Source organism: Cygnus atratus, chromosome 10, assembly GCF_013377495.2.
Source record: "Cygnus atratus isolate AKBS03 ecotype Queensland, Australia chromosome 10, CAtr_DNAZoo_HiC_assembly, whole genome shotgun sequence".
NCBI classification, from domain to species: domain Eukaryota; kingdom Metazoa; phylum Chordata; class Aves; order Anseriformes; family Anatidae; genus Cygnus; species Cygnus atratus.
In genome coordinates this window covers 21,026,178-21,049,314 of record NC_066371.1, presented here as the reverse complement: position 1 = coordinate 21,049,314, position 23,137 = coordinate 21,026,178, and the positions used below count along the sequence as shown (strand labels likewise).

Below are 23,137 nucleotides of genomic sequence, written 5' to 3'. Positions count from 1 at the left end.
AGCCAGCAAGGGTGCTCAGCCAAAGAAATGACATTCAAGTGAAGACTTATACTTGGACTTACACTGTAGTCCTTATTCTAGGAGTTTAGAGCTGACCTTACAAAAAACGTGCTGTTCCCCTCCCCGCCTCCCACAACCAAAATCAATGAGATCTGAATTTTTATTTTTACTAAGTTTAATTAGCTTTTTACATAGAAATCTAGCTCCTTGATAACAAGTTGCTGAGTCTGGGCTTTTCAGGCTATAACTGCTTCAGAGCTAAACCATCCAATTCCCCTTGACATCGGGGAGCAGGCACATGTACTCAGACGAGGGAGTCCAGCATTGCATCTCCAGAGCATTGCCCAACCGCCTTGGGGATAGGTCTTAGAGATCCATATGTTTGAGATATGGTCTTAGAAATCCACATGTTTGTTTGCATTTTTTTCTTTATAAAAACCACAAGACTGCATTTTATTATGAAATTGCCAATACCTGGAGAAAAAAAAAAAAAAACATTTTTATTTACTCTGGAAATAGATAGGACAATGGCACACCTATTCAGACTGCCAAGTTATGATTCACTAAGCAGAGTCAAGGTTAGACCCAGATGCCAATAAAGATTCATTAAGTATGAAATACAATATCAGCAGTGTCTTTGTAATGACCTGAGTGCTAATTTTGGCTCAGAGTACTTGAATTCCCCAATGAAAGAAAGGTAAGGGGAACAATTTAACAGCTTTTAACCACAGATGCGCTAACATGTAAAACATTTGAAGAGATACTCAGATCTACATAAAAGTGAGAGTATGCAAGTGGATCTACAACCTTGCAAGCCAGCAATATTTAACTTCAATTTTCTCCATTTGTTATAATGTAAAGAATGATTCGTTTTCTTATTTTATTATTGTGATTACTGCACCAGAACAACAAATTAATAAGATTTCCATCATCTAATTCACATATACTCTCACACCAGATGACTAAAACAGTTAATACAATAACACCTAGAGAAAGGAGTAAAATTCATACATTAATTTTGTATTTGCAGCATTTCATAAATCAGTATCATGAGAAATAATTAACCAGTAGAAAAGGAAGGTTGGATTTTCAAAAGAACCAGAACTGTGTGAGATGAATTACTGTCACTGAAAAGCCCTCCCCACCCCCACTTTTTAAAGGAAATAAAGCAACAACATGAAAACTTACAAAGTTGGTAGATTATGTTTTTATAAAATTTTATAGGCTGCTTTCCTGTCAGTAGGTTATACATGCTTGTCTCCCAAGAAGCATTATAAGCAACCAACAGTGAAATCAGATCAATGAAATTTCATTCTGGATGAAATTTTTTTGTTGTTGTTGTTGTTTAGACTATTGAATTTTGAGACCTTAGATTGCAGTACAATTAACTTCTGGAGCAACAGTCACCATACTACTTTCTCATTTCACTTTTAGTGCTTTGTAACACAATGAAGGGGAACCAAATAGAAGACATTTACAACAGATAAAGCAATAATTGTAAATTAGCATTGCAGGCTGGTGGTCAACCTCTGCTGTAAAACTTATCCGTAGGTGTTGGTCCTAATAATTTCTTTGTGGACAGGCGCCCACATCCTAGTGATTTAGTAACTGTTAGCTTTAGCAGATGGAATGCAAAGGATTAACTAGGTTTTGACATTCAGTTACTCTTGTCACCATACATGAAGCTCATAACTAAATGCAGTCATATATACAGCCTGAAATAAATGTTTTTCTTGATACTGGCATGAATTTTCATTTTGGAGTTAACACACGGAATATTTTAAATGATTTAAAGAAAACACTTATTTTTCAGATGTTAATACTAATGGGACTATCCAAATGCTATGTTTTATATATGTTATCACAGGTTCTTCTACACTGGAGCTTTAAGTCAGCTTCTGCAGAATCACAGTGAATATCCATGACTTTACCTGATCCTGTAATTGACTTTTACCCCAACAAATTAAAAGTAACCTACAGCTTAGTGCTTATGATCTTTAATATCCCTTCTTATTTTCTCTTCACACTAGACAGTGATATGCCATGTAAAAAGAAAAGGTATATTATCTGTCACTACTTCGGTACCCACAAAGATTTCAGGCTTGTAAGATTCGCGTGAACAGCATGGATTTGTCTCATATACGAGTGAAACAAATGTAGGGGTATCCTGCATGGAGCTTCTAGAACAGGATTGGCACTAACTTCTCCTTGTAGAAATCCACAATGTTTATTTCTGGAACAGTTTATATTTGTGTGTGGGATATTGCTCATTCTCTTGAGCCTGTGCTCTACAACACAATAAGAATCATGCAAAATCAATCATCTTTGTGACATGAAACACTACATTATACCATGATTCTTAGCTTTTTTTCTAAGGAACAAATCTATTTAAAACTGTTTAAATCATGCATAGTATATGAAAGGCATCTAATTTTGATGACACTGTCATTTTAGGTGAAATATTTTAGTGATTTATGTGAAATATTTTAGAGTTTATGTTGATTGCATCCTATATCCTTAAATATATGTAATCCTCAGAAGGCCTAGACGGATTTTCATGATTTTGCATCTATGTAAGGTAATGGTGCTCCTATACATGCCATGCATTCAAAAAATACTGTAAAACTGTATATACCTACAGACTGATCTGATACATTTAAAATGTGTTAACAACGTGTAATATTGTAATATTGCATGTCATATTGTATTAAGTGATTGTTATAATTATTTTGTATTACTTATACAATGTTTTGAAATTGTGCTTAGCTACTTTGTTGGTCTTGTAGTAAAATCACATTCTTTTCTGTGCTATCATCTGGCTGTATCATCAGGGATCATGCTGACAACTTCATTTTTGCTCCACTCTCTACTACTCGCATACATATGCAGAAAGATGAGTCTTGCAAAGTTCAGACTGGGTTATACCTGTATAATACAAACTGACTTTCAAATCTTATCATTAGCTAATTAATCTGTCAAAAATATTCTAATAAACTTCTCTAACCCTCCTTCAAATCCTAGACCAATATAATTCTTTTTTTTTTTCTTTATAAGAAGTGACTTGCTTCACTAAGAATTTTGAGCCACATGGCAGCATAGCTTTTAAGTAACTGATGTTTTAAAATGTGTCAGTATATTAAAAGAGTGCAAAATCAATTAAAGACAACCCAGTTCTAGAAACAGGGAGCGGCTGGAACCTCTCCCAAATTCACAATAGCTCCAGCTCCCCCAGGGCAATAGAAAAATTTTAAATGCTGATTCTTACAAACCAAGCCAAACCACTGTGGTTTAGCCCTATTTCACATAAGAAAATACAAATAATATATGTGTATATATGTGTGTGTGTGTATCAAAGCAACTACAGCTAACACCAGTTAGCGTAAATGGTTTCATTACAATCATCATTTCTAGCATTCTGAAAGGGCAGAAGAGTTCTTTTCAACCCCCTACTTTCAAAATTAATATTTCATTTAAACAAAAAATTTGCCTTGTGAATTTTCCATCTTCTCCATTGTTGTTGCCTAAAAGAACAGCTGTAAATTTGTAAAGATCTGGTTGTCTTAATTTTTCTCATAGGGAAAGTGCCTGTCCTGCAAAGTCATGCATGGAAAGCAATGCGCAACAAAGGGCCTTATAGCCACTGGTTCTTTAGCAAACAGTATGCTCAGACAACAAAAATCAAAAGAGAAATTAAAGTGGCTCCTTTGAATATATAATTCAAATAAGATACATTATATACATAAATATAATGTGTATCTGAAAGATTAAATAAAGAAGGCAATCCTGATGTCCTTCAGTTTACAATAGCAAAGATAAATAACTGACTTGTGGAGAAAGCAGAAAATACACCATCCTCGTTTAAAATACTTGAGGAACAAGACAAAGGGAAAACATTAGAAGGTAAGATGTTGCACCACAGGATGAGTAACACAGCAGTGCAAATTAGACTTAAACATGATTAAACAAAGTTTTCAGAAGACTCAAGATAACAGGGAAGAAGATTAACAAGTAGTTCAAAATTTAAAAATCCAATAAAACATTAGAAAAGCATCAGAAGTTCTTCAAAAAGTAGTAAGCATTTTGACAGGGAGGCAGCCAGACCACAAGGGGTTTGGGAAGAAAGTGGTGGACAGCATTGACATAGCATGGAACAAGCGAATTAATTGCCTCAGCATTCAGTACAGAAGCCACAAAACAGTGATCAGGATTTTTTTGTTTGTTTTAAGTTTTAGTGTTTAATGAGAACTTGTGCATAAAGGAAAGGGAAGAACCAAGGTAATTAAATAATTTCTATGAATCTCCAAAACAGAGAATTACAATAGCTTCTGGCTTAAAAAAAATCTACCAAGGCATCGATAATTCCCTTTGGTGCAGACTGTCACTTGGAATTGCCTGAAGTAATTAACTAATCTCCATCCCTACAGCTTTGCACTACACACACCACCTAGTTGGTCATAAAAAGCAGCAAGCGATTCTGTGAAGTGTTTTTGTGATTATCCTGCATTATGGTCATCAGGAGAAATGAAGTGATAAAGTGTATTTCTACCAATTAATCGTGTCTTCAAACAGGGTATTGGGGAAAGTTCAAAACTGTTGTCATCTGCATCTGGAAAGGGCATGCGCGATACTGCCCATGTTCTCAGAGGTAGAAGGGGCTGAAATAGACAAGCAATATTTGATAATTGCAGTAAACATATGACTCTCGTGTCTGTTCCTGCCTGTCAGTGCTAATGTTAGTATATAGAGCAAAGCTGAGCTTCAACGTCCAAAGACAAAAAAAAAAAAAGCCAAATACTTCAGACTATTTTAAATCAAAGGAAGCTTCATGTTTGTAATGTTTGAGTCTTTATGCTTTGGGGTTGCATCTAATTCTGAGGAGTTACTCCCTCGCTCTTACCATGCAATATCAGATCTCCTGAATACCGTTTTGGGTTTGCACACAGCTGTTACCCGGGTGGTTCACTTCCCTCCCTTCCTCCTCAGAAAAGATGAAGACTCAGAAGGAGATTGTGAAAGCCCAGTCTGTGGGACCTCACACCACACTGATCTGTGCTCAGAAAATGAGATGAGCAGGGAGAAGACAAACTGGGGGGGGGGGGGAAGAACTATTTTCCATTTAGGAAACTTAGTCTTTCAAAAGCCTAACATTGATCAGTGTACGCTATCACACCATATAATGCCAGCACGTAGAGAGTCTTACCGCAGAGAGCTCCAAATCCCTCCCCAGCAGGGTATACTTTGAAAGACCAAAACAGGACAAAAATAATTTTCATTTATTTTTAGGACACCATTCCAGCAATCAGTGCTTTAAGGGCTTCTTGAACGAAATGTTGTTCATCAGCATGTTAATGCTGATAGCCACCTATAGATTTGTATTTTATGAATTTAACTCCTTATTGAACTTCAGTCAAAAAGAAAGATCAGGAGGCTACTCATTTAATTTCTAGATCATGGAATTATCAAAAAGCAAAAGGAAAATAGCTGCGCCCATTTCTATAATGATTCAGTGACATTTAAATGAAAATTGCTTAATTCACAAATCAAGGCACTATTTCCATTTCATGTCAAAAATATTTGCATTAAAATAAGATAATTCAGTCTTAGACTCATCTCAAAAATAACAGCAGTAATATTTTTCATGTGAAAAAAAAATAAAACTCCAAAAATATCCATAAAAGTAACACAATTAAGATAAATGCAAAATTAATGACTCTAGAATTACTACTTTACTGGCACATTTACAAAGTGCTAATTTACCATCACTCATCACAAGTGATAAAAAAATGACTTTCCTAAGAAATTTTTTCTTTCAATATAAAGAAAAATTTCAATATAAGCCCACTATGTTTAATTACAGATTTTTTTCTAGTCTGCTTAGAGTGCGATAGAGGACAAAATCCCCTCATTTTGCTAGCTGCAAAGGACACCAAAACTCAACAAGAACAATCCACTGTTGAAACACAGTGAAGTGCAAAGGGGTTTTTGGTGTTCTCCTTTAAAGGGCCCTCTGCCTGGGCCAAAGATTTGCCAGTTGTTTCAATTATACAGAAGAAATGGGTTTAAACTGTCTTATTCTTGCACGTGAGAGTTAAAGAACTAACCTCAGATATCCCACTGAGCTTTCCTGACACACATAGGAAGTTGTGCTGTAATCCTTTGGGGAGGTTCTCATGCTCAGCCCATGCCATGATAAATCTGGGAAGGGTGATGTGAAGATGCATGAAATCTCAAAGTGCAGTCTAAGTGCATTTTACTGCAGCACAGCTTGCTTCTCCAATTCCAGCTTGTTTTTAAAATAAGTACACTCACTGATACAGAGCAGTTATTTCCTTTTTTTTTCTTGCATACCATCTTTTGGGGGCATTTTTTCATCCCACTGGAATGACCCATCAGAAATAAAGGGCACAAGATTTTTTCTATAACATAGTATTTCTGTAGCGCTTTGTGCCTCAATGATTGCTGTAATTTAACCTTTATAATAAAAAACAGCTTAATCAATAAAACTTCAATTTATAGTATTAGCTTGTAACTGTTTATTTCTTCCATGAAACACCTTTTTTGTTATGATTTACTCAAACTATTTGTCCTCCTGGAGTACTTACACAGCATTGCCAGAAGCAATCATCCAAGATATGCTGTGCTAGCTTAAAGGACAGAGAAATGCATTTGATCCAGAAACACACAGCTGTATCTATTTTTATAGGCAGTGAAGTTAGTGTTCTCCATAATTTATCATTTGTTCTCTTCAGGGTAACTAATTTTAAAACATATACTGAAGTTAACAAGACAATCACATTATGTGGCACTGAAATCAAGCTGCTACCTGAAACAAATGACTACACTGTTCTTTTTACTATTGCCACAGTACCAAAGACAAAGCACCAAATGACACAACATTTGACGGACAGTTTAAAGATCCACTACATAAAGTTTCTCCCTCCAAAACTTCAACTTCAAATACCACAAAAACAAAATCACACTTATGCTCCCCCCCAGGATTTTTAGCATTGTACCACCTCAAAGCAGAAAAGCAGTGCCAAGCATACATCACACCCCATACCTGCTCTTACACCCATATACTGCAGCACAGCTTTGCAGAGCTGTGGTCCTCAACTGTTCTTTCTGCAGATTCTAATTCTACAACATGAATATTTTATGATCCTCATTTTTGTACAAGGAAAGAATAGCCTGGACGTTTTTGTGCAACTCTACATTCAGACCCCATCTTTGTATGTGTTTTGAAATCTTATCAGATTATTTTAAAGCACACTAACTGATCGGTCAAATCAATCTGCAGCAATGCTACACAGAATTCTTTACACCACTCCTATCACCTGTAAAGCTGGTTTATCTCCAGTGTCCAAGACTGAAGTACCAATAGAAGTTGAGTGCTATAAGGTTCAGTGTCCAGCAGGTTTAGTCATTCCTGTGATGTTACCTTTCTGCCTAGCAGAAGCCTCAAATCTAAAAACCAGTATGTTCTGCAGGAGAGCCAATTTTTGCCTTACTTCCTGAGAAAGTGAAGTACAAGTTTCTTTTTTTTTTTTTCCCTCCTGAGATTTCAGGTTACTATCTTGAAACATTTTTAATCAGAAATCTACAGCTTAAACTCAAGAGCCCAGCTTTCTGCAGCTAGCATACCAAAGAAATTGATTATCTACAAATGGTTTGGAGGAGATAGATGCTAACCTACCAGTATGGCAGGATGTCTTACTAACATTACATTTCCAATAGCTGTTAAAATACAATTACAAATAAGAATGTTAATTAGATGTTTAACTAGATGTTTTGGTTAACTCTCTCAAAAATAATAATGATAATAAAAATGCCTTCTCCAGGGGAAGAAAAAAAAAAAAAAAAGCATCTCTACTCACTTTCAGTCTGTTTTCATCTCCCAGAAGTATTTCACATGGCACTAGACCAGTCTCAATGAACCTGCAGGGATTTATTTGCCCTGTTCCAGGCTGTGCAGAGCTTTCCCCCTCTGTCCCTGTCATCTGAGACTGTCTGGAAAGATTTGAGAGCAGCACACCCCAAACACGTTGCTGGTGCCTCTCTGGTTTTCTAATTGTTCAGCTGGGGGAAGGAGCAGGATGGCCTTACTGTACACTTAAGTATAAATATGTTCAATTAAGAAGATGAAAGTAACTGCAGTGTTCAGAGAAAATGAGATGAGGCAGAATAACTTGTGAAACAATAAGTGTTAAAAATCCAAAAGGTGAGAAATAAAGTAGCCGTGTCAACCAGCACTGTGTACATACACTAGGAATACATTATCAGCTCTGCAAGAGATGATATAATGAGAAAAATAAGCTGAAAGTATTTTAGATTAAACAGGCATCTAGCCACCTAATTACACAAAAGTCAAACTCACCCAGGTGGGAGCGCGGAGAACTGCTGGCTCTTTGCCCTTGGCTGCCTCTGTAGGAGGCCCTCTGCCAGTGGTGTTCCAGCAGCCGCTGAGGCTGAGCTTTTGGTACCTGACCTAACAACGTGTGTGGGAAGTGCAAATAAGGAGCGGAGTGAGGAGCGAGAGCTCCTTAAAAATTACTAACGGGTTCTCTTTACAGTACTTGTCTTTGAAAAAGTGCTTTTGAGTGCTTTAAGAGCCCCTGCGGAGGAACACTCGCAACAGTTTGGGTAGATGCAGACTTACACTGGCAACAGCCACTAAACTGTTCTGCCACCAGTTTGCCTCTAGCTCAGCACGGACAATTCCAGGCGGCCAGCTGGAATCCAGCTCTCGGGACCTGATGCCCCTCCTGCTCCAGCAGCAGGGGACGCCAGCAGCTCGGGGCAGCCAGCGATGAGCAGCAGGTGGCTGCGGAAGGCAGCAGGACACCCAGGCCCACCGCCACACACCCAGGAGCACGCTTTGCCAAGTTGGGGCTAGGCCATTTCATTCCTTTCCCAAATTGAGGAATCTCCCAGTGAGAAATGTCTGTCTCCTACCCAAAATATTGAGAAGCAATCATTTACTAAGAAAGCCATTAGGAAGCTTCTCGCCACCGCTCCTACCGTTCCTTAGTGCTGCAGAGGCCCAAGGGATCTGCTCAGCACCAGTCCTGTAACGGGAAACAGCAGCAGCAGCGCCAGCAGCCGTTCTGTGCTAACACAGGTCGTGCCACATGGAGGAGTCTCTTTAAGATACTTTCATTCATTATGTAAGCATTAAATGTGTGTCAGTTTTCAGAAGACAGACTAATATTATATGAACAGCATGCAAGCCATGGGGTATCTCCTCAAGAGAACGTTTAAAGTAGTCAATTAACAATAAATACCAGTAAACAACCTAAAAGGGAGCTGAATCGGAGTGGTTTTTATTAAATTCTCATGACTTAGAAGTACCAGTACTTATAAGAATCATGTTTATCATACCAAAAAAAGATTTAACATTTAAAATATGAAAAAAAAAAAAAAAAAAAAAAAAAAGTAACTGAAAAGGTGACAGTTATGCAAGTGGAATTAAATACTGATTATAAAAATTACTACTTGAAGTGACTAGTGTAAATAACACAGTGAACACCAAGTTGTAAATACAACTATTTTTTGTTAAAATAATGTTAAATATTAAAATATGCTAATTCTCTAAAACAGTGATAAGACAGAAGGATACATGAGGCTAATTCCTCCTAGCTTTTTCCTCCAAAGCTCCTTTACTGTTTTCTTCGTGCTCTGTGGAAAGCTATTTTATGTTGTTGATAGCAAAGTCTGCATGTTATATACTTTAGCAATGAAGTCTAATAAATGCATTATTCTGTAAAGTGGCTGGTTTGATTTTTCTCTCTGCCTTTATTTTCAGATAAGTGTTCTATATTTGAATGCACTATCTTTAAATACTTTTCACTTCTTTTCTCAGAACTAAAGATGAAACTATCATAATCATTTTGAGAAGAAAATGCTTTTATGTTTTCTCTCAAAGTCTTTTTTTTCCCCCTTTCCTTAAGAGTATTTTTTTTCTTTTGAATTTGAACTTCCAAAATAAATTCACTAAATTCCTTAAGACTGGTTAGATTATATGGACTGATTTTATTTTTTTTCTCCTGTTTGGTGGGTTGGTTTGGTTTTTTATCAAAGATACAAATTGGCCAGAGTTTTAAAGACAGCCAAAATTCAAAGCACAGTTCAAGTTGCTTTGTTTTGGTATTTATTTATTTCAAGCTGTACCAGGACAATGAGAGCTTCACATCTGCAGAACCACGCAAGTGTGCATTCAGGAGGCAGTTTCTGGAGACTGCATGTACCAGATTACGTATATAGCTCTGAAAATCTAAACAAATACATATTTCCTCATCTCCCAAACTTGATCAATATGAACTACTGCCCGTTCCTCAAAAATGGATCTACCAAGTTCCAGTTTTCTACTTCTCATGCAGATTAGTACACAGAAGCTGAAAGAAGAAAATTCTTTCTAACCCGGGGGGGGGGAAGATGGATTTACGGAACTGTTTGAAATGATTAGTCTTTACAATGACAGCATTCCTGAACTGTTAAAAATAAATGATTAAGCAGACAGTGAAGGATCTCAAGTTTTTCCTGGTTTTCTTTCCAGTCTGTGGAAGAAACATTAAACACTCAAACTCTGCATGCATGTGAAAGAGCAAATAACCGGGTTTGTCAGGTTTTGCCTCTTTTAATCCTCCTCCACCAGCCACAGAATAGTTTTCTGCAGACTCAGCTAAACTGGATTTTAAGACTTTTAAGAGTTAGATGAATATTTGATCATTGTACTTATCTCCGTGCTCAGTTTCAGAGAGGGCAGCAGAATACTCCTAACTCTCATTCCCCCTCCCACCGCATCCTGCCACGCAGGTAGCGCAGGCACATGCTAAACTGATTGCAGCTTTTCCCTTTATTCCCTTTGAGCACCAGCAACATGCCTGAGGACAGGCTGAGCACTCACACCACCATTCTGTGACAGGAATGCAGGCAAAGGATGAGAGAAGCCTACCAGATGCCCAATTAAAAAAAAAAAAAAAAAAAAAAAAAAAAGCATACACTTCTTTTATTTAATCTTTCAGAATTCATTGCAGCATCTGTTTACAAATACACACATTTATTGGGAAGCTCAGAGAACTAAGCAGCAAAGAAGTAATATGTGATCTAGCTGAACTGTGCTGGAATACACTTGCTAATGCTACATTTGATGAAGAACTTAATTTCTGCACATCAGGAAAAGCAATAATTAAATCCAAGGGCACTAAACAAGAAAAATATTCAGTGTCTCTAAATATTCTTCAAACTATGATTATCAAGGGTTATGTGCTATGCTACAGAATACTCCACTGACTGTTAGAGCATTACCAACCACTTTTCATTTTCCAGTGTAATCTAATTCGCCAAAAAGTAAAGCTCTTAATGACTTCAGAACAGAAATTTCCTCACCTACATATGAAGGACCAGTCAAACTGAGCAAAATTCAAACGATACCAAAAGTAACTAGCAACAATTACAGTTAAAATACTAAATGTGAATACAAAAATATTGCTGAAAACCTTTAATTTGTTGCCCACAATTAACAGAATTATAGCCATCACTCTTTTATTCATTATGTCTTTATTCTGTCGTTTGAAACTATTTATAGTGACACTGGGTTGATTCACCATAATTTCCTTCCACCCACAGCCATTTAAATTTTTTTTTCCTCCAGTAATTTTATATATTTAATGTGTTTTTCATCAGTTAAAAAAAATGTTTTACTGAATTAAAAAAATTAGAGATCAGAATAGCATCTATTGAGCAGCACAATTTTAAACAGTGCATGTTGATATTCATTTTCCTTCCCTTAAAATTCTGCAGATGCAAATTATCTCAATGAGGGAAATGTGTGGATAGTGGGAATGTGTTTATTATACAGTTAGAAATAGTGAAGCTAGCAAAGTAATAAGCCTTGATGTTTAAGACTTTTTCATCTTCTATTATATGACTCTGAAATACCAATGACCCTTTGCATCTCAAGAATTCCATTCCCAATCTAGCCTTGATCAAAATGATAGAAAATAAGAATAAAAATATAATGTAATAAAATCCACAATGAACATTGAAGAATGTGCATTTAAATTATCTCAAAAAAAAGTTCAATAATTCACCTGGAATATTCCTCACAATTACTTCACTTGTTTCTTTAGGTACTTGGAAGCCGATATTTTAAGAAATTAATCTAGATACAAAAAGCCCACCACGAAAGCATGTCCTGTCCTCAGCAAATGCTCTGCATTAACATCACAACGTAAGATCAACAGCCTCATCCTCCTTTATTTAACAGGTTTTTACAAAAGCTCCCCACCATGCAGGAATGTAAACTGGAGATTACAATCCAACAATTCTTATTTCATAGATTATCTATTAAGAATAAATTGATACAAAACAACAGAAAGGCTCATGTTTGGCATTTTTTTTTCTTAGCTTGTTTTAGATTTAGTCCTTCATCAGGCTCCCATTTTCAATATAACACCTTATCATAATATTTTTTTCTCTACCTCTCATTTATTAAATTAACTTCCCCAAACATATTTCCCTAGTGCCTTTTCACTCCAGTATGCTCTCCAATCCTTTCTTATGACTGAGTTTTCTCTGACTTTCATCAGTGATACTAGAGTCTCATCCCTATACCCACTCATGACACTTGTAAGGATCTAACCACTAGCAGAAGAGACAACAGGCTCCACTGCAAACTGGGGCAAAAGCAGTCAAATGTCCACTGAATAATATAATTTAAAAAATACTTTAAGAGAAAAAAAAATGATTAAATAAAACCTACCTAATTAATGAGCCTGTCTTATTAATGACACCTTTCCAACACTTGAGTTTTATTTTATTTTCTGATATAACTCTTTTGTATGAGTTCAGTAACGTCATCTGGAAGCAGCAATATAAAAGCAAATGACTGGAATAAGTCTCAGAATGGAAAGATGTTTAAACAGTGGGTAGGAAATTGGTCTACTTAAGCATTTACCTTCAAAATCCACTTCTAAATGTCACCCTCAATCACCCAGAAAACAAACACTACCTTCTCTGACCAACGTGTCTGATCAAACAGAGAAGCACTCACCATTAAGCAACACACCAGAAGTTAGTTAAATACCAAAACCAGCCAAGAAAACGGTAAAGTACTTGTGGGTAGTTTGTAAGTAAATGCTACATTCATTCATTCAGTATGAATACTTTACTTAGTTTTCATAAAGAAATTATTCAGAGCTCTGCAAAATATTCCCACAGAGAAGGAAACTTCCTCTGTTCAGGAATTTTTGCTCTCAGCTTTAGGTTACTTGCCACGGACTCTGAGGTCATCCAACCAAGCTCATATTGCGCTCACCAACATATACAATAGTTATTAACGTGAATGTCTATATACATATACGCACAGAGACACATGCATACGTATATCTTTGCTGGGTTAAAAACTGTCTGGACAGCCAGGCCCTGAGAGCAGTGGTGAACAGAGTGAAATCCAGCTGGTGACCGGTCACCAGTGGTGTTCCCCAGGGGTCAGTGTCGGGGCCCAACCTCTTTAATATCTTTACTGATGATTTGGATGAGGGAATTGAGCGCACCCTCGCTAAGTTTGCAGATGACACCAAGCTGGGGGGAAGTGTCAATCTGCCGGAGGGTAGGAAGGCAGAAGGACCTTGCCAGGATGGGTCAATGGGTAGAGGCCAATGGGATGAGGTTCAACATTGCTAAGTGCCAGGTCCTGCACTTTGGCCACAACAACCCCATGAAACAGTACAGGCTTGGGGCAGAGTGACTTAAAAGCTGTGCAGAGGAAAAGGACCTAGGGGTGCTGGTTGATGCTTGCCTGAACATGAGCTGGCAGTGTGCCCAGGTGGCCAAGAAGGGGGAGGCTCAGGTTGGAAAATTAGTAAACATTTCTTCTCCGAAAGAGCAGTCAGGCATTGGAATGGGTTGCTCAGGGAGGTGGTGGCATCACCGACCCCGGGGGTGTTTAAGGAAAGGTTAGACCTGGTGCTAAGGGACATGGCTTAGTGGGTGACATTGATAGTAGGGTGATGGTTGGACCAGATCATCTTGGAGGTCTTTTCCAACCTTAATGATTCTATATATTTAAAAAATAAAAATCTATTAATTAGTCAGGATAACAGTTCACCAGTATTTACCTTGTGATATGTGGATGAAGTACATGTAGTTTAACATATTGCTTGCTTAATTCATGTATATGCACACACATACAAATCAATAATAAACTGCATCTATTCTATATATTCTATATAACACATATTCGTATATTCTATATATTATATATACAAACCTCAGCATGTATGCTTGTGTAAAGGTACATACTCACACATATATACACATTCATAAACTAAAATGTGCAGACAGTATATGAATAAGCGTAAACATTTCAAAGACAGTACTTTTTTTTTTTTCTGTGCATAGACAATATCACCCTAATAGTATCTGAAAACAGTTTGAAGACTGGTGTAAAAATCATTGGTGAGGAAAAATAAAAATCTATTTTTCCTCATTGTAAATGTTTGTTAAATGTAAATGCTGATATTCTACTCCTTGGAAAACCGTTTCTCTGCATGTGGAATTTCATGATAAAAAGCTTTAAAGTCCTGGCTTTCTCTAGATAAACTCCACTGGCTTACTGATGCATGAATGCACAGAAATTGAATTACTGTACAACAGCAATTATTTTTCACAGCACAGTTATAATGAGAATCAGCTCCACAATGAACACCAGGTAGCTACAGTAGAAAAAGTTAATAAAAAAAAAATCTTTTATTTGCATTTTCCACTGCAGCAATGGTAGTTGCCTGAAAGAAAAATAATCCTTAAGACTTTATTTGCCATCTTACAGTGTCAATCTACTGAAAATAGAAATTTGACTACATAAAGTTTTAAGAACAGTTTTTAATAATAATAATAATAATTTATCTTTCATACTGACTTCTTTCACTTCCCTCATTTTTTTTCTATGACACCATTAACAGAAAAAATAAAAACAGCAAATGCATTGTTTTAATTCCACCTCTTTTCTGCCCTTAGGTTTGTTACAGTAGTCATTTGTTATTGAGCACTGTCATCCTGCCCTACTCCTTTCGGTTTCAAATGTGAGTGGATTCACTATAGTGTCATGAGACCTCCTAAAAAAATTGTGTTTTGTTTTTAAATCACAGCTAACTTTAAATTAAGTCAGATCAAGCCCATTTCCTGTAAGTGAAATCACTAAAAGTCCATGGAAAGCAATTAACTAATATCACAAGTGACAGCAGACTATGCAAGGCTCTCAAAGTGATTCTTTGGGTTTGGCTGTAAAATTAAAACCACTGCTGCACAATGCAGGAAACGCTTCCATTTATCCCACCTTAAATGTCTTAAGGAAGTCTTAAATAGTCTTAAAGAGCTATAAACAAAACTAAGCATTAGTAACACTGAATCAAAATCACTCTTCAATGGGTTTAACTCCAATTGTGTTAGAAATATTTCAAAACACGATCTGAAGCTGCCTGTCTGAAATTCCATCAAGTAGGGCAGTGTTAGGGAAGAAACAGTTAACAGGAATATCCTGAACTGCCATAAATCTAATGTAAATAATGAACTCTGGGAGTGGGGGGAGTTGCTTGCTAGGGTCTCCATCAGTAAGTAGATGACAAAAGGTTATATAATTGGTTTAGCACTTTCAGTTTTCCATTTATTTTTGTGTATCTGACAGCACAAAAATAGGACATTCTGTGATAGGATAATTGCATAGTGAAGGGTAATTCAAACAGGGGATGAATATGATAAAAATCATACCAAGCCAACTAATCACTATCAAAAGCGATGAGACAAGATAAGAAAAAATCAGCCGGACTATAAAGTGGGAGGAGGAAAAACTTCAACAGTGATTAGTAGCCTAGAACGCATTAATGTGTTTGAAACACAAAGCAGCCCCCACAAACCTGAAGGCCTTTCCAAGCCGCCCTATTTCCATATTTCCAGCTCTTCTTATTGGCCTTTTCCACAAATTAAACATTTTATATTACCGTGGCTCTCTCAATAGTTGTCAGAGGTTGTTACATCTGCTAAAAGCTGAGAAAGTATGTTGATTAAAATAATTTATCTAAAAAAACATTTTGCATTACACTATGGATTATGATCTACTTGTGTCTAATTCAATCTGTGCTTTAGAGTAACTATTTGGACTAATACAAACACATTTTTTGAGCACTTGGATTTCAAACTTCTCAGTGGTTACCCTATATTTCTAGTGCTGGGGGATATTTTATAATTTGGTACTTCATTTGGTACTTATCCAAATATTACCACTACTTCATCTAAAATGTTAATCTAACCTCTAGGTTTCAGTGCTCAGTACATTTCCATCAAAATTTAGGTCAAAATTCTATTATTTTAGAGGCAAAGTGAGTAACATGACTTTGTCTAAACATGAAGCAGAGGTCTCAGCTCCATATAAGCTTTCAAAGTCCTATTTCGCCTCTCCAGATAAGAGAAAGTGAGCTATGGTGTACCAAAGATGCAAGTTGGGCAAAACATGTCAGAACAAAACTACTAAGCTCTATTGGCAATTTGAACTCTGGTGGGTTTTCAACTTACTACCAGAGCATGAAAGGTCACCCTCTGCACCTCTAGCTATGGCTCTGAACTGTCCAAGGTGCTCCACCTCATGGAATTATGCAAAATATAACTTTCCTGGAAGGCACACTACACAGATGAATTTTAAAAATAAAGCGGCCCTGTCCAAACAAAGCTTCTAACTTCTTTTCCAAAGATAGAAACTGTCCAAAGAAGGGTCTGGGTCTTATGTTTTTCAGCACTAAAGCCCTTTCACACAACATTATATACATGCTTTAACTTGAGAGAAATTGGGCTTACTTTTACACAGAGCACAGTGGCCTACATTGGCCTGTGAAGCTTTGGGTTGTTTTTTTCCCGTCCTTAGAGGAAAAACACCATATGTACAAAGGGGCCAAACCAGCTCTGTACTTCACAATCATTAGAAAACACCCATTACAAAGCTGTAGTTGAGATACCACGTGCTCTTCCCTACCACCACCCCACACTTATGGAAAAGGTGTTCTCTTGCCTTGTGTGCAGCTTGCTGCTCACTTCTGGCTCTAAAAGGCTGCTGTTCCAAGAATGCTTTTTCACATTTTTATGTTCTCAGGGCAGTAGTTTTCTCTACTAAGGAACAGTCCCTCCAGAGTCAGTGTACTTCTGCAGGCAATCTGCAGGCTTCTGGAAGCTGTTGCACATATCTTAAAGCACAGATTTTCTCTGAAAAACACTGTTAAAATAGCACTGCGGGGTTCCATGTTTATTGTCTTTCCCCGCTTCCCTGCCAAGCGTGCTCAGTTTACAAGCTGAAATATGTTTTACTTTGCTGCCAACCCAGAAAATTCAACCTCTAAACCAGCACCAAATTCCTTCCTCCCTTTTGCACTATAACAAAAAATAAAAGGCTGAACTGTATCTCCAGCTACACAAATGGAATCCCCCTCCTTGGGTGATGCCTTCTGCCCCACAGTTGAGATGCTGAGACATAAACTCCACTGAGCAGACACACTTGACCTGCAGCACAGTAGATGTCAAATGGCATCACCACAGTGGACTATCAGTTTGTTGACATAGCTGATACAACAGGAACTACAGTTACAGTCACCTAAATTCCTAGCAAAGAATAATGTAAAATGTAAACTACAACAGCAAACCTGCTATTCTTCAGAACACTTGTTACAACAAGCTCCTATTCAATATCAAAGAACACAGAAGTCAGATTTTTTTCATATTTTAAAGAAAATCTAATAAGACAACAAAGCTGTTACAGCTGAGCATAAAAGAAGGGTCAGAATGGAAATGCAAAAAAGCCACTAAAACCTTCAAAGGTGCAGAAAGTACAATGTAGGTAATTAACTATCATTAATAAGTTGCCTTTAGAGTGATGTAGTACTTATCACAATTAAAGGAATTTTGGATTTAGTCCCAGCTAAGACATCTGCATCTTTTTCTGGATTTGAACTAAAGGATAGCTGTTGATCTCAGAAGACTCCCCCCAATGCTATTTTTATGCAAGAGAGCAATGGAGTGAAGTCTGGTTTGCTTTGGTTTGATGCTGCAAACTCTAACATATAAATGCACAACAATATATAGTTATGTTTGACCAAATGCGAGCGATACCTTACAAATCTAAATGGGAAGCTGGTAGTCCAAACCTAACTACACATTCTTATCTATTGACAGCATAAATAATTTACATCTATTCTCTAAAGAACTGATCCTAAAAATATTTCTGAACACTTTAGCATTTCCACTCCAGCTTCAAGTGCTAGTACAGCTTTCAGAGCAGAGCCTAAATTCTGTACTTAGTTTTACATGAGAGAATGAAATAGTAGACTCATCTGCTGCTTACCCGTACAGCTTCAGATTTTTTGTGAAACATTTCTTCCATGTTCTTTGCTAACTTTTTCACAAGCTGAAGGCCATCAATTTCTTCTATTGCAACATCCTTCTCATATTCTTTGTATTTCTGGGGGGAAAAAAAGGACAAATTATTCAGAGAAATCAGATGAAATTTTGACAACTAATTATTAGTTTCATGTTACGCTGTTGCTGACATTCTCCATTTATTTGATGTTTATTTGCATGACAGAAGGCTGCTATGCGCCAAGACACTGTCATAGAGATGAAACAACTGGGTTAGAACCAGAACTCAGAAAATACAATAGAAATATTTATCTCATGCACCATAGTATACAAGTGATTTTCCTTCACAACAGTTCATTACTGCTCCCCACAACCGAACATCAGAAAATAGAAAGTTAAAAACCCTTATATTCTATCCAAAATCATTTCAAAACAAATATGCCTGCCAATCTACTGTGCCATAGCAACCTAGAATCCTCCTCCTTCTTAGCTGAAGTTCTTGCAGATATCTATTTCATGAGCTTTATACAATACTTAGATTACGAATACTTATACTATAAGCATATCTAGATGTTCTTAACTTTCCATGCAAAGAAAACCCGACATAAACCACATAAACACAAGTCTTTATCTGAATGCAAGCACAGAAGTATCATTTGTATAATATGGATGAGCATTAATTTATGGTATCTTTACACAGTGTGAGTGACTCTCAGACTAAGCACTGAAAATGTATTCAAAACAATTTTGATCCTCCAGTTTCTGCACATCAACTTTTTTTTTCCTTTATCGGTGTTTATAAATGATGCTTGTAAGAACATAATACACAAAAAAGCATAATATTCTTTCAAGACAAACTTCAAAGCATTTAATACAGGGAGAATTCCTCCTTCCCATGTCATTCCACTATAGCTTGTGCTTTAAGTGATGGCTTGCAGTCTAGCTATTGTTTGCTTATCTCTACTTAAAATGTGTTTGAGTTGTCATGAACTAATCATTGCTCATTACTCATTTCTGAACCCTTAACCTATTCACATAATCACACCTCCACGATACTGCAAGAAAGACGAAAAACACACTTGGTTTCTGCCACCTTTAGCCTATGTGAAAAAAAAAATCTTCCAAACCTCTAAAGCAGGCTCTTAGTCCAGTCCACAGCACAACACTCAATAAAATGAGATAGTATTCTTAACAAAATTCATCGATAACATTTGTCTATCTCTTAATTGTATACAACACCACAGAGGGAAGAACAAGGACATCAAAAACAATTACTCAAAGCACCCGGATGAACATTTCAGTGATCAAAACAATAATAAGTCAGGACCAGTCATGACCTGGCTGGTTACAGAAGAAAGGAACCTACTGTGAGAGAATGCCTACACTTATTGTACCCATTTCTTCCAACAAAACTGATATTTAAAACACAATGACACTTCGGACTTGTTTTAATAGTATACTTCTCTATAAAAACTTGTGCAAATGTCCTAGTAAGCAAATAATATTTGATAAAATATCATTTGCAGACAATTTCATAAAAAGATTAAAATACAAAGGTGTCAGTAAATATTTAGAACATTGAATTCTGGATATACTGTAATTTTCTCATTTCAATAATTTACTTGTATACCATTTCCTATTATGAGACTATTTTATCTGAGATGTTAATAGTAGTCTAGCAATCTTTAAGAAGCCTCAAACAAGCCACCTGCATTTTTCTTAGTGGGGGAAAGTAGGAGAGATTGTTCCCTGCCCCCCCACTTCTTGGTCTGCTTTTAAACATTTTGATTTCAACTCTGCTAGTTCATTTCTGCCATTACTAAACTCCTGCTCAAGTTCTACTATTCATTCTGAGAGAATTAATTTAGGATAGCACAACGATTCATCTAAAACAGAGAATTGTTGGTTTGGTTTGTTGTTGTTGTTTTTTGCTTTTTTTTTTATTTATTGAAGAAAATACAAGAACATAGTAGACAGGGGTAAATGTTATTGTAACAAATACTAACTGTAGTAAAATGCACTTGATTAACAGTAAATGGAAGACATTCCCAGTTAATTAACAATGTCAAAGTTTGTTTATGTCCCACCGGATTTGAAGCTTTGAAGAATTTAAAACAAATAAAAAATGCACTGCCATGAACAATTATCATATTTATTATGTCAACAGACCAAGTACAAATTTGACTCATTTATTTCAAGCTGCACAGATCATGTTCAGCCTATCAGATTCTGATAAAAACTGTTTCCTTCAGAGTTGACCTTAGAGTTCTTAGAAAGTATTCCAAAATCCATCCCTTCGAGAGTCTGTTTTCAGGTGATCAGATTTATTGATTTAAACTTTGCCATTAAGTGAAGAAAACCATACTATTCACTGCATTTGTCTTAAAACTGCATGTTACAGTGGAAACCAACATTTTCCAGCAACACAAAATTACACCATACAGTCTATTAGTTTACTGTGAGACAATATTTAAAAGCCACACTTGTCAATACACTTGTCAATTTTGAAAAACTGGTGCTTTTGAAAATTAATAATTAACTTGCTGTCAAAATATGTGGGTATGATTTATCAACTGATAATTTAGGATTTTATAATTATACTACTACTAAGAATATTCATTCATTTTTTCCCCTAAATTAAAAGTCAAAGGTCCAACATAAAAAATATAAGCATAATCTTTTCCCACCAATATGTAAGTTCTAATAAAAAAGACCACAGGTCTTGCATGGTGCATGCCCTGCCAACTGCTGGAAACCTTCAAGAACATTTGCAACAAACTAGAGGTATTTACTTGATCTGCAAGACCTTGACAATCAAGGCATTTACTTAATACCTGTTTTATATTCAGAATTTCATTGCCATAATAATACTTCTGTTACTTATTCAGCCCTCAGTAGAAGGTTGCAAAAGAGAAGAAATAATGTGGCTGGAAAGAGCAGCTGGTTTTAGTATTCTTGTGCTCTAGTGATTGTGTGTGGAGAGAAGAGGTGGCAGGTTAGTCTTTGCATCTCTCAGTACTCAGTGTGCAGGAGGCTGGGAAATTTGATTCAGTCTCAAAAGTGGTCGATTTTATAGTACCTATCAAAATAAGAAATCTGAATCTCAGCAGATATGAACACACATAAAATGTAACTTCAAAAGGTGTCATTAATAACAGATTCTCTTCCTTCCACCACAAAGGTGGTCTGACCTACAGGCTCTCATCATTCTCCTCTAACTACATTTTACAAAATCAATTGTTTTTTAATTTAAAAAAATAGCTAAAACAATGCAAAGTTCATTCAAAATTTGTAATAAGTTTTAAAATAAAATTGTTTTATTTTAATGTCATCTTGACAAAACAGGACTGTGACAGTAAGGCTGCAATTAAACAAAATGCTGTCACCAGCAGCGGTGGAGGAACCTGGTTTCTGGGCTGTCCTTTATATTGCACAGTTGCAAACTACCTTGTAATACTGCTACTCTGAATAGCACTTCTAAGCAATGCTTTAAATCAGCCATTTTCTCTGCCCTGTATATATATATATGAAGTTGGTGGAAAAAGCATTTAAAAAAATGTAACCCTCCATTTTTTCAATATTCTATCATTTGATTTCAATAATAGATATGGAAAAATTCTCATCAACTTTTCTAGCACGCAATGATAAATTTCTACTATTACTAAAAGGAGAGAAAACAACCTCAACTTTGCTGTAAATAATTGATTTGCATGACAAAAATGTATGAAAAGTTAGTCACAGTTGGACATTTCTTTTGATAAGTGGTTTTCCAATTGTCTAGAAGATTGAGCAGATACAACTAAGCAACTTCTGATTTGTTTCTTTCTGTTAGAAAAATCAGCATTTGTTAAGAAATTCTCCACGGAGACAGGAACATTTATCATTTGACAAAACGGACAAAAAATAGATTATTTCTGCAGTATCTATTTTGCCAGATCATTTCACATCGGCACCAGGCAAAGACAGACAGTACTTCACTGTCAGAAATTTTAATGGTGTTCATGGATTTAGTTGCGTCCCACCCCACACAGTAAATGATCATCTAGGAGTAACATACCACAAAGGAGCCTACATAAAACTCCTGTTTGAAGCATTTATTGCAATCCAAGTATTGGGCAATCAACATCAACGATCGCCCAAAAAAATAATTAACACACAACATGTAGCTTGAATGAAGAAGAAGGAAAAGAAATATCCTCTTGAAATAAGACAACTTCAGAAAGATGCCATATATAGATACCTTAAAGGAGGCCGTAGCGAGGTGGGGGTTGGTCTATTCTCCCACATGCCTGGTGACAGGACGAGGGGGAATGGGCTAAAATTGTGCCAGGGGAGGTTTAGGTTGGATATTAGGAAGAACTTCTTTACTGAAAGGGTTGTTAGGCATTGGAATAGGCTGCCCAGGGAAGCGGTTGAGTCACCATCCCTGGAGGTCTTTAAGAGACATTTAGATGTTGAGCTTAGTGATATGGTACACTAGAGGACTTGTTAGTGTTAGGTCAGAGGTTGGACTCGGTGATCTTGGAGGTTTCTTCCAACCTAGATGATTCTGTGATTCTATGTCAGCTACAGTTTGATTTTTTTTCTCCGAGGACAAATGTGGTGTTTGTGTTCCTATTTGTATTTTGTATCTACTTCTATCAGCTTTTTATCAAAATCCAGATATTATGTTGTATACCAAAGTATTTCACGTTGCTTACAAGTGTGTAAACAGTTCTCAGCACCACTCTTTCAACAAGTCTGT

General features: G+C 36.5%; 1 protein-coding gene across 1 annotated transcript in view; it reads right to left on the bottom strand.

Annotated features, from left to right (window-relative positions):
• The window catches only part of CACNA2D3 (calcium voltage-gated channel auxiliary subunit alpha2delta 3), a 455,579-nt gene that overhangs the window by 346,413 nt on the left and 86,029 nt on the right, over positions 1 to 23,137 (bottom strand). The window contains exon 3 of the mRNA XM_035558456.2: positions 18,380 to 18,496. Within this exon, the coding sequence (XP_035414349.1) occupies positions 18,380 to 18,496 (117 nt within the window). The remainder of the gene's footprint in view (positions 1 to 18,379; positions 18,497 to 23,137) is intronic.